We start from the raw sequence: 13,104 nt of genomic DNA, 5'->3' as shown, positions 1-13,104 counted from the left end.
AACAACGTATTTTTTTTTCTACAAATACTAAAAAACTTTACAATAAATAATTATATTATAACATACATTTTACACATGAGACTTACAACTCAATTCGTCTCTTTTCCACACATACTATGTTAGCTAAAAATAACCTAGACTGGATAACTGATATAGCCAATAGTCAAACAGTAGAAAAAGGCGCGAAATTCAATATTTCCATGGGAGATTTCTTTTTTTAATTTGCCGCCTGTTTCTATGGATATTTTTTGTCAGTTTGACAGACTATAATATCTACATAAAAATGTCCAGTTAACCCCATTAATAAGACTACAGAACTAAATATCGAAATTAAGAAACGATCCTATTTTTACACAGGAAATTTATAAGTAGCTAGAGTCCACCGAAATGTGCATAGATATATATTTGGGACGACGTTACAAACTTAAAATTTACATGAAAACTTTCATGGTAGTTGTTGCCAAATACAGTGAATATTTACGGACTATTTTTGTGCTAAAATGTAGTGGTAAAAGTTGCCAATTGGCAAATTGGGGCTCGTTGGTTACAAAAGTTGCTGTTTAGCTAGTAATAACTTTGTTGAAGTTATTGTTTTTCATTTCTCATGCTCTGAAAGAGGGTCATTGATGTTCTAAAAGGTGTGCAGAAAATGATACGTTTCTGCACTAGAGCATTTTACGTACCAAATACGATTTTTTTAATTTTTTTACGATAAGCAATTGAAATTTGGGTTTAAAGGAATATGTTATAAAATTTCCATTATTATATAACTCCCCATTCTATAAATAACGATACTTTTGCCTAAATTGTTAATTGAAAGTACCCTCAAGAAATACTACAAAAAATTATAGTTAGTCATGTTTTTAAAAAACACATTCATTTTACTTTCCTCGTATTCAGGCATCATTTCCCATTTCATTTCTTCGTTCCTCTTGTTAACCTGTATAGTGTGCCACGAATAAACTATTTCTATTCTATTTCTATTTATTCTATTTCAGCCTCGGACTATTGTCGCTCTCACTGCGTTCGAGCGCCAAACAACCTCGGCTTTTCATCCCTTGGTTAACAATCTACTATTGCTAATGGTTAACGTAAAATTGTATGAACAGCGTCAGCTGGCGCGGACGCGTGCGACGGATTTTACCTACAATTGCACCCGCCCCCGCTTCCAGTCGGGCTAGCACATGATTGGCGCCAGAGTATCTCGCCGCGACCTAGACTACCCCAGGACTTCCGGTTCGAACGCCATCTTGATAGTAGCCTCGTGATTAATTCCTTTGTTTTTTGCTCATTAATATTGTTTAAAGTGTAATATCGATAGCTTTATTATACAGTAATCTAATGTGGTAGTGTGCAGTGAATGGAGAATTAATCTCAAAGCGTGTTTAACCACCATTTTGGAGTCAACGGCCGGTAGTCCACGTGCTTCTCGTAAAATCCAGCTATCGGTTTTACGAGACAACTACAACAACCACCGAACAGCGTCGTGCTCTAAGAACATTTATTTTGTTCCTGCCCTTTTACGTGACATTGGCTACGGGCAACACCGCCCTCAAGTCCATCAAGAAAAGAAAGAATAGACTATCCCACCCCCTTTAATTCATACAGTTAGTAAAAGACGGGTAGTCTATCTCGCGGCGAGATACTGTCGCGCCAATCATGTGCTCGACCTACAGCACCCGCGCCAGCTAGCGAACGCCCTAACATTGAATTTCTTATATTTTAAGCGTGATACATTGTGATCAAACACTGGCTGACTACTTTCATATATCTCTCCCAGACGCTCTTCAAATCCGCTTCTCTGCAAACAAAAAAGAAATGTACACAAATAAATTATTGATACCATCAACTGCTGCAACATTGCCTAAAAAACCGGTCAAGTGCGAGTCGAACTCGCGCGCGGTACGGTAAAAAAATCACGTTTGTTGTATTAGACCGCGGGCCAGGAACAGATTTTCATGACCAATCGCCTCCCGGGCGAAAACTCGTATAGTTAACGGCTATGTATGATGAACCCTCGTGAACGTCAGCTGCCGCTCCTTTGGTGGGTTGAGGAATGTCCGTCTTTAACTAACTGTATGAATTAAAGAGGGACGGGTAGTCTATGTCGCGACGAGATACTGTCGCGCCAATCACGTGCTAGCCCGGCTGGGGAGATGATAAAGGGTGACTTACCTGAGCACGTCCATCTGTAGTGCACATTGCTCGTATGCGCTCAAAAACTGAGCCAAGTCGGTGCGTGGCCAACCACCGGCGCGTAATGGCTCAACACATCTGTCAAACAATTATGTACTTAATTAAAAAAAAATAACAAAGCAATAATTATAATAAGCGCTGGTGGCCTAGCGGTAAGAGCGTGCGACTTTCAATCCGGAGGTCGCGGGTTCAAACCCCCGGCTCGTACCAATGAGTTTTTCGGAACTCATGTACGGAATATCATTTGATATTTATACCAGTCGCTTTTCGGTGAAGGAAAACATCGTGAGGAAACCGGACTAATCCTAACAAGGCCTAGTTTCCCCCTCTGGGTTGGAAGGTCAGATGGCAATCGCTTTCGTAAAAACTAGTGCCTACGCCAATTCTTAGGATTAGTTGTCAAGCGGACCCGAGGCTCCCATAAGCCGTGGCAAAATGCCGGGATAATGCGAGGAAGATGATGAACAAAGCAATAATTCGAAGGTCTAATTATAACGCTTTGTATTTTCGTTATTGCGAACCAAAAATTGTCTGGTAAGTTTTGATATAATCAAAGATAGATTATAACTCCGTAATAGATGGATACAGCCTATGGAAAAAACGTGCCTCGAAAATGTGCCAGATGGCGCCACTACCTTTGGTCTACTCTCGGATAGATGGCGTTGACGGTTTCGTTTGTTATTTAACAATTTTAACGCATATCATTGAAAGAATATGGGTCAAAATAATATAAAAATATAGATGCAAATAAAATAAAAATCATTTATCCATATATCATAGAGTAACTTATACTAGAGCGGTATTGTCATAGTAAATTTTGTAACCCCAGTAAATTCACTGCCATCTGTCGACACACTTTAAAACTAAAAATGAAGATTTATAAAAATACGATAGAATGTATTTAAATATAGATAAATGATTTTTTTTATTTGCATTAATTATTTTTATGTTTTTGACCCATGTTCTTTCACTGATATGCGTTAAAATTGTTAAATAACAAACGAAACCGTCAACGCCATCTATACGACTGTAGGCCAAAACTAGTAGCGCCCTCTGTACGAGATTCAAATTTTCTTGATTTTCGAGGCACGTTTTTTCCATAGACTGTATCCATCTATTACGGAGTTATATCTATAATGGAATAATTGAATAAACTGACAATATATTATCCCTTTTGACATTACTGCATTCTTTAAAAAAATATCGTATTGTAAACCTTATTGTAATTTTAATGTTTGCTATTTATATTGAATAATTATTATTTTATTATTGATAATGTATTGTAAATGTCATCGGAAGTATATTTGGATTATTAAATTTAGAAATTAATTTAATCTATGTTATGTTAAGTTTTGTAAAGTATTTTTAAGTATTATTAAGATTCTCTTGCTATACCCTATTCAGGGTACATGCTGTTACAATTAAAATGACTATAACACCTATATGTACCATGGATTGCAGTCAATAAATGAAATGAAACGAAATATAACATTTTTTGATATTTATATTTTTAATTTTAATCGTGTGTCGATAGATGGCAGTGAATTTACTGTGGCTACAAAATTTACTATGACAGTATCGCTCTATCCTATTATATCCTCTTTGATCGTAAAAGTTGTATCAACCCCGGACAAATTAAATCTATTTAATGTACCTTTCCAGGAGGTCAATAAAGAGTGACCTCAGCTCCCTCCCTCGATGCAGATTACACGCCAGACCCACTAGTGCTCTCGTGTATAACCTGCAAGTACACAATAAGTTAAAGCTGGGCCATTTTTGGAGAAATGTACACATCACATTTTTTATTGGGATTATTTTTTTGTTATTCGAAATGGAATCATGAGCTTTTGATTCTGATAGACTATCAGAATCAAAATTTTGTTCCTCTATCACATAGAGGAACAAAATGCTCTAAATCTTTTTTTTTAGGGTTCCGTACACAAAGGGTAAAAACGGGACCCTACTACTAAGACTCCGCTGTCCGTCCGTCTGTCACCAGGCTGTATCTCATGAACCGCTATAACAAATACTAAAAAGTACGGAACCCTCGGTGGGCGAGTCCGACTCGCACTTGGCCGGTTTTTTTTATTTCGTTTCCACTTTTCATACATTTTGTATAACGGTAACAAAATGGAGTGTACGTAATTATGTGTGGAAATCTTGGGATATTTTTGTCTACTAAGATTGCGCTTGTCAAATACTCGTAATCAGATATAAAGTGATAGTATACATACATAATCAATATAATCATACATACAATACGGTATACATCATATATACAAAAAACATAACCCTTATTTATTTAGGCAGTCGGGTAAAAATTTACTTTCATAAAGAATCGATTTGCTTTTGGCGCCTAAAATTATAAAAACTACTTGGAAACAGATTTTTATTTGTAAACGCACATGTGCGTTGCCGGCATTCAATGTTTAATTTCATTGCGAGTCTTACCTGAAGTTTAGTTCCAGTTCTTGGTATGACTTCTCCAATAGCTTTGGTTTCAGACGCATACATATTAAACTGAAACAAAGGATGTTTATTAAAAAGGCAAATAAAAAAAACTATATTAATAACGGGTCACTCACGTATTTTAAGTCGAAAAACGCTCGACATGTTTCACTCCGTACCGAGGAGCTTGCGTTGACGGTGACGGACTCGGTACGGAGTGAAACATGTCGAGCGTTTTTCGACTTAAAATACGTGAGTGACCCGTTATTAATATATTTAATATGTCTGTGTCTCACGGAAGTTTTGTTATTAAAAGAAAACTCGTCATATCGTAAAGAGTCCATATATAAAGTCGATTTTTTCGTTAGCTTTCGATAAAAATTGGTAAATAATTTATAGTTCCCTATTCTGTAGGCGCAATTTCACCGTGTCCTTATAAAAAAAAATTACTTAGGTACGAAAATATATGGCATTTTCGAAACTCAGCGTATTTATTGCGCCCAGAATTATTTATTACCCTTTTCTTGGCAAATAAAAAAAAATATCGTGAGTTTAAGCCTCGCTTGCGCCTAATAGACAAAAAAATACAAAAAGAGGGGGATAAAATTATGTATTTTGTAAGATACATTGCCAAGAACAGGGTTAAAAAACTGGGCGTTAGGCTATTAATTCCCATTTGTCTCCGCCGGTGACAGATAGGAATAGGAGTTTTCATATCAATCATTTCCATTTGTCCCCGCCTCATGTATGGCGGCGGTCGCGTGGGGCGGGGACAAATCAGAATACACACTTACTGTTTGTGTTCCTTCTCCTTGTCCAAGAGAATCCGTAGCTCTCTCAGTTCTAGCAGGAACTCGCGGTCCATCTCCGTATCGTAGTACTCGGGGCCGGTACAGGAATAAGTCCAAGAGGTCATTATTGACTGCCGACAAAATAATATCAATAGTTGTAGATCCAACACAGTGGGACCTCTACAACTATAACCTTGTAAGATTCAATGTGCATTACAATTTACAGTTAACAAAACTATGAGCTTATCACTCCTGCATTGGTTCCCCTCATCTGGCAGAATGTTATTTGTCAGAAATACACTTCGCATAACACGTATCGCAGAAAACTTTTAGTCGAATGATACTTTCGCATAAATATACACTTATGGCAAGTGTACACTTGCCATAATAGTCATTTCGCATAATATTCATTTGGCAGAATTTTCAAATAATATCATGCAAAAAGAGATTCTGCAAAGTAATATTATGCGCAAAGCAGTATGCGAAAGGTAATTCTGCTAAACGACATTTCTGCCAAGTAACATTATGCAATACAAAAATATGTCAAAAAACTTTCTGCAACACAATAGGGAACCCCCTGCATACAGTGCATACATATTTATATGCAGGTGTGCTAATAGTTCTGTTTGTGCTAAGCTAATAGACTGTACACTCTGTCTCTGTCTAACTAAAACCTTCATAAAATAGCATTTTGATTTTGATTTTGATTTTTGATTGATTTCTCAAACTAACGAAATGTATCCCAATTTACAATACAACAAGGTCCAAATCAATAATAACTAAATTTTGTCGGGTGGGCCTTACAAGGATAACACGAATCTCAACGCCAAAAAGTTCACTCTGCCCTGAGCATATAGACGATTTTTTGGCGAACTAAAACGATTTTCGCCGCCCTGTGGCTAAACTTAAAAAATATATTATACCTACCTATAATTAAATCTCTATGGAAGTGAAAATGGGGTTCAAAGCCTTTAAAAACGCGGACAAAGTCGCGGAATAAACACTTAAAAGTTGCACAGCATTGTACAGTGAAACATATAACAAATACCTAAACAATGAATTAGTAGAGTAGAAAATAACAATATGCTCAATTCAATGGCAGCGCTGTTATAATGCTCATTGCCAATAACGACAGCGTGTCGTGGACGCACCTGAGCGCAGCGATAGAAGTCGTTAAAGCACAGATACTGTAGCTTGCGTTTCGTGGTCTTAAACACTATCGCGCCGTAGATATAACTAACATGACGACAACGTGTCGTGAACGCACCTGAGCGCAGTGATAGAAGTCGTTGAAGCACAGATACTGTAGCTTGCGTTTCGTGGTCTCGAATCGCATGCACGCTATGAACACCACCGCGCCATATTTCCTATAACAACCCAAAGTAAAAAAAAAGTTATTAATATAAAAATATACGTACACGAAGATACACATTAAGTAACATATGTGCCATTTTCAACTAAAAGGGGTACTTATTATCGCTTGTCAGTAAGGCGCTATTGCCATATGGGGCATTTTCTATGAAAAGGGACCTTATTGTCGATGGCGCTTACGCCGCACAGCGTCGCGCGGCATTGTATTTATATCGAAGCATCGTTAATAATGGCGTAAGCGCCATCGACAATAAAGTCGCTTTTTATAGAAAATAGCACATATAGCTTCAATTAGAAATCAACCTTATCTACAAGCGACAATGTGGTACCTTTTGGTTGAAAACGTCACATAGTCTTAACATACACCTTTTTTGAATCGTATACTCTAGGTATAAACCTAATTAAATCTGATAACATCAGTATCCTGTAGCCCATGTAGGTAACATTTCAATAATTAAGTAAAAAGTGTGTTAAATTAACCTTTTTCCAGGCAAGAAAATAAAACTGTGTAAGTATAAGTATATACTTACTTGGCCAGTGGTTCCGACAATAAAAACGTCGAACTAAGATTGTCGAACTGCCACCTAACGACAACGTGTCGTCACTGTATACTTACTTGGCCAGTGGCTCCGAGAGTAAGAACGTGGACCTAATATTGGCGACGACGTTGCCAGGCATCTCCTCGACGCCCCGGAACACGCGGCGCACGTTGTCGAACTGCCGCCGGCAGCAGCGCAGCGGCGCGCCGGAGCGCTCCGCCACCTGACGACAACGTGTCGTCATTAGTTATTTTGATTTGTAAGTAATGAACATTATGTTGCACTAAACAAGACATAGGTACAGTCAATTAAATATCGATACGGACAGTGACAAAAATATAAATACAAGACTTACCCTATACATTAAGGTCAATGCTAGTACAAAAACTTTACTACTTTACTTTTACAATTGCCAAAAACTGAATGTATGGAATGTTATTTATTTTTTTATTTTAATTTAATTTATCATTTATCACTTTTACAATGTTATTATTATTCGATGATTATTTTATTTTTAGGGTTCCGTACCTCAAAAGGAAAAAACGGAACCCTTATAGGATCACTCGTGCGTCTGTCTATCTGTCCGTCTGTCTGTCTGTCCGTCTGTCACAGCCTATTTTTTCCGAAACTACTAGACCAATTAAGTTGAAATTTGGTACACATATATAAGTTTGTGATCCAAAGATGGACATGTAACGTAAACAAATTAATCTTAAACACGGGGGCCACTTTTGGGGGGTAAATTAAGTTTGTCAAACTATATCGTGTTACATATCAAATGAAAAAGCTCATTGTGAGAATCTCAAATATGTTTTTTTTATAATTTTAAGATAAATAGTTTAGAAGTTATTCATGAAAATAGGCAAAAATTGACCATTCCCCCCCTTTATCTCCGAAACTACTGGGTCAAAAAATTTGAAAAAAAAATAAACAAAATAGATCTTTACCTATAAATCACCGGAAAACCTATTAGAAATGTGCAGTCAAGCGTGAGTCGGACTTAATTACTTAGTTTTTGATCCGACCTCTACGGGTTTTTTAAAGAAATTTCAGATAAAAAATACATTGTATAAACTGTGTAATGTACGGAACTCTTGGAACGCGAGTCCGACTCGCACTTGGCCGGTTTTTTTTACATACTAATTACGGTAGATATATTATAAGGAGATGTTTTAATAGGTATTAGATAGTAAGTTAAACATTGTTGTTGTGCCCTAACAGGGTGTCATGAATTGACCAACTTATTTGTAACATCTTATTATGTATCATGACTATGCAATAAATGGAATATGAAAATCTTGTATCTTACGAATAACAGTAAATTCCGATAAAAAATGTTTATGTTAATAAATTGTGGTATTTTCTATAAAAAGGGACCTTATTGTCGATGGCGCTTACACCATTATTAACGATGCTCCGTTATAAATACAATGCCGCGCGACGCTGTGCGGCGTAAGCGCCATCGACAATAAGGTCCCTTTTCATAGAAAATGCCCCAATTAATGACTTGTTATCAAAGTCACATGATCTTATTTGATCACTCACAATAACTTACAGAATTATATTGACCGGGATATTGTCTAGTGAAACTAACTGTGAATCATTCAAAACTCTTAATTAACAGAATGTTTATTGTACGATACAGCACTTACCTCATCCAAATCTTTTCTATGCCGTGACGACAGTTTTCGCCCGAGTAGCTCCCTTATTACCGCATCGTCCAACCCATAATACCTGAACAGACAGTATCAATGACTACATTTAATGTGCCGGTGAAAATTTCAAAAGCCGATTTTCACATTTAGTGGCTTGGCGGAACAGGCTTTAGGTTACTTTTCAGAAATCAGAAATCATCGCATTTATTCGTGGTAAATTATAACATACAAAAAGTATAATAACAACAAAGAAATATAAATATAAAATAAACAGTTTACCACGAAATGGTCCCGCCTCAGCATAATGCTATGCTAACCCATAAGTCAGCGCTGGACTTCCGGTTCGAACGCCATCTTGATAGTAGCCTCGTGATTAATTCCTTTGTTTTTTGCTCATTAATATTGTTTAAAGTGTAATATCGATAGCTTTATTATACAATAATCTAATGTGGTAGTGTGCAGTGAATGGAGAATTAATCTCAAAGCGTGTTTAACCACCATTTTGGAGTCAACGGCCGGTAGTCCACGTGCTTCTCGTAAAATCCAGCTATCGGTTTTACGAGACAACTACAACAACCACCGAACAGCGTCGTGCTCTAAGAGCATTTATTTTGTTCCTACCCTTTTACGTGACATTGGCTACGGGCAACACCGCCCTCAAGTCCATCAAGAAAAGAACAAGAAAAAGAAGTCAGCGCTGATCTTCCGGCGAGACCATTTTGAGGGCCACGATCGAACGCAGCTGTACGACATGGCCCTATTTTAAACTGAACGCGACTTTGCGGCGGCGAATGGGCGGCGATCAGCGCCATCTAAATAATCTGCCAGTGAGATGTCATGATGACATAAAAGACCATGTCGTACATGTGCTGATTAATGTATTATTTACAAAAAAATTATACTTTCGCTCATGTCGTCGCAGACATGGACATATTTGGTATCAGTGCATTCAGTGTGATGTCCTGAACACAAATATATGAGATGACAAGCGCGAAAGTGGTGGGGGTAGTTGCTGTGACGTCAAAAAGTCGGCAGTACAAAGTTTTATACTTTAACATACATGATGATGTAACATACTGTAACATTTTCACTACTTCGTCTAACAAATTATTAGAAAACGTTCAAGAGTTTCAAAATCCACAGTTGACTTTGAACTGGTCTAAATTGAAAATGACTGAATCGATCATTCCAAAATACATACAAACTGACTGTGTATATCCACTATATAATGTTAAAAAATAATTAACCAGATATAACCAAAAATAAGAAAAGTACATCAAGTTGAAAAAAAGTATAATTTTCTGTTACATTAAACTGCAACTATTATTAAAACTATTGGTTATTTTCCATAAGTGAGCGTTTGTGATGTGAGTTAGGCCAAAAGATACGCATTTCATCATTCAGGACAAACAGGAAGAGTAGTTAAAAAAAACTTGTACTCACTTCTCAATGAGCATCTGTTTGGTAGCCTCATCTATCTGGAACACCATCTGCTCCGACAGCTTGGTGGGCACTGTGAGAAGACGCTCCAAGAGCGCAAATGTCCTGGAAACAAGTGATATTGTTATTATGGTGTATTCAAGAGAATTAAGTAGACATAGAGTGCTCACTCCATACATCAGTTTTGTTACCAAAAAGACTATTATTTTCATAGTCGACATCTAGTGTCAAGTAGCAGAATTATCAGTACTGCTACTCGACAACAATAGCTCATCTATATAATCCAAGGTCTGTGACTTTAGTGTAGTTGTTTGTGATGTTGGTCTAGCTTAGATGCAAGCGGTGTCAAAGTCTGATACCTGTAGTGATCCAGCACATCGCTGGCTATGAGCTCCACGGAGGCCCCCATCTGCTTGGCAACGCCGCGCTGGTGCAGCGTGGATACTGCTTCGCTTGCTACCAACAAGACAGGTTTGCTGAACTCATATTAAGCTTTGAACCGTTATTTGAAGCCTAACATAAATAAATAATTTGAGAGTAGCAAACTTGATTTCCTGTAACAGATCTGTCAAACCACGAATACTCCCCACTTCATCCCTACACCTTGATAAGTAGTATGAAGATTTGCTTAATCTGATTTTACTGCATATTTATGTGTAATGGAGGAGGCGTTTACCCGCAAGGGATCACACATTGTAGAAACATAACAAAAGAAAAGTCAATTTTATAATGGATGTGTGAGAAATAAAGCTTAAATAATAATAATAAAGTAGGGCACCCAATATCGGACAATTCTTAATACCAGCATTGAAATCCGATATTGGTCCTCAATACCGAAATTCATCGGTATTGAAGTTGATCATTTAAAAATCTTTTTTAAGGTAAAATCTGTCAAATAGACAATAAAAATGGTACGTATTTAATATTCTGTTACACATATACGAAAACTTCCAAGAAGAGAAGAGAAGCGCTGGTGGCCTAGCGGTAAGAGTGTGCGACTTGCAACCCGAAGGTCGCGGGTTCAAACCTCGGCTCGTACTAATGAGTTTTTCGGAACTTATGTACAAAATATCATTTGATATTTACCAGTCGCTTTTCGGTGAAGGAAAACATTGTGAGGAAACTGGACTTTAATCCCTACAAGGCCTAGTTTCCCCTCTGGGTTGGAAGGTTAGATGGCAGTCGCTTTCGTAAAAACTAGTGCATACGCCAATTCTTGGGATTAGTTGCCTAGGCTCCGTGGCTGCGTGGCTCCGTGGCTCCGTGGCTAAATGCCGGGACAACGCGAGGAAGATGATGATATACGAAAACTTCCAAGATTTCACATGGTACAAAAGTTAAAATACATATTTAATATGCATTGAATTGATAATATTTAAAAAATTGTATATGTCCTTGTCCTTGGCAATTTAAACATTTTTGATAGCATATCGACTTGGTTGTATTTAAATCAGACTCTTACATTAACTTACTCTCTAACTGGTTATTTAAGGACTTATTTTATAATTAATCTACGATGTCTGTGATTGCTAAAAGTATTTATTAATAGATAAGACTGATGGAACTCACCGATTAGAAAAAGAGCTTAATACTTACATGAGCAACCTTCTATCCATAACTGATATATTTCAGGGTCTATTAAAGTGTAATTACTAACGAATACATCTACCTCTGTGTACATTTTGTGATTATTTTTATGTTTTTCTACAATAAGAAAACACGGCGACTTTGAAAGAGAGGATCTGTCAAAGCCAAGTCATTATTGTCATTCATGTCAAAATTGTCAAAGCTCTGTTTGACGGATTACGCTACACTTTAAGGCCTCTCCAGACTATGTGCGTGAATCGCGGCGCGACTTCGCGGAGAGAACATGTAGCGACGTTGACGTATGATTCCACACTCGCAAACTTCACGGCGATTTCGCAGTTTGGTTCTCGCCAAGATGGCGAAAAAGCATCAGCTGATCGAGCTTAACTGCTAGTTATCGATGGCATCATACGTGATTTAGCTATTTTTCCATTTTGTTTTGTTGTAGAACCGTAAAATATAGCCGCTTTATATAATATAATTATTATATATTTATCTTGCCACATATGAGTCAAAATAGTGTGTAATGTGGAGTCTTGCCAGTTCACGCTTCGCGCTTCCTTTGACGCGGGCTAATAAACCGACAAAAAACGGGGAACTAGGCGCGAAGGCGTGAACAATCTGCGAAATTGACGCCACACTTACGTTCGCGGCTTCGCGCCGTGATTCGCGCATGAGTGTGGAGGCCCCTTTAGCCTGAAAAAAAAAAGTTACGTTCCGATCACTCGCAAATGCACAGCACGAAATATATTTTAAATCATGACAAACTTAATACATGAATTGGTAAACGTTGCATTTGTTCTGTTTTCATCATTATAATGTAATGAAACTATTATTTACACAAATTATGATGATTTTTGCCTCTTTGAGAGGATCTATTTTAATTATAAAAAAAAATTGTGTAAAAAGAACCAAAAAACTAACTTTTCTCAGTGTACTATCTAAACGCAAAACTCGTGACGATGTGTTCTGAAACCAGTTTATTTATTTATAAAAAATATTATTTTAATTTTTATAATTAATTAAATATTTGACGTTAGTCCTCATCACGATATTTAACGATATATTTCCTTATTA

The 13,104-nt window shown here is 37.1% G+C and overlaps 1 protein-coding gene across 1 annotated transcript; it reads right to left on the bottom strand.

Moving 5' to 3' along the window:
- Positions 1–12,179, bottom strand: LOC134753610 (acidic fibroblast growth factor intracellular-binding protein). Its single transcript, XM_063689546.1, has 11 exons — positions 12,037–12,179; positions 10,800–10,896; positions 10,444–10,545; positions 8,998–9,079; positions 7,423–7,568; positions 6,703–6,802; positions 5,439–5,566; positions 4,648–4,716; positions 3,851–3,937; positions 2,176–2,274; positions 1–1,801 (listed from the first exon to the last, which is right to left on the bottom strand). Exons 1-11 carry the CDS (start codon positions 12,119–12,121, stop codon positions 1,723–1,725), a joined length of 1,074 nt encoding a protein of 357 aa, XP_063545616.1. The 5' UTR covers positions 12,122–12,179; the 3' UTR covers positions 1–1,722.
- Positions 12,180–13,104: the final 925 nt, after the last annotated feature.

Source organism: Cydia strobilella, chromosome 27, assembly GCF_947568885.1.
Source record: "Cydia strobilella chromosome 27, ilCydStro3.1, whole genome shotgun sequence".
In the NCBI taxonomy this organism is placed as follows: Eukaryota; Metazoa; Arthropoda; class Insecta; order Lepidoptera; family Tortricidae; genus Cydia; species Cydia strobilella.
Note: the sequence above shows the minus strand (reverse complement) of the source record. Positions and strands in the feature narration are given on the sequence as shown.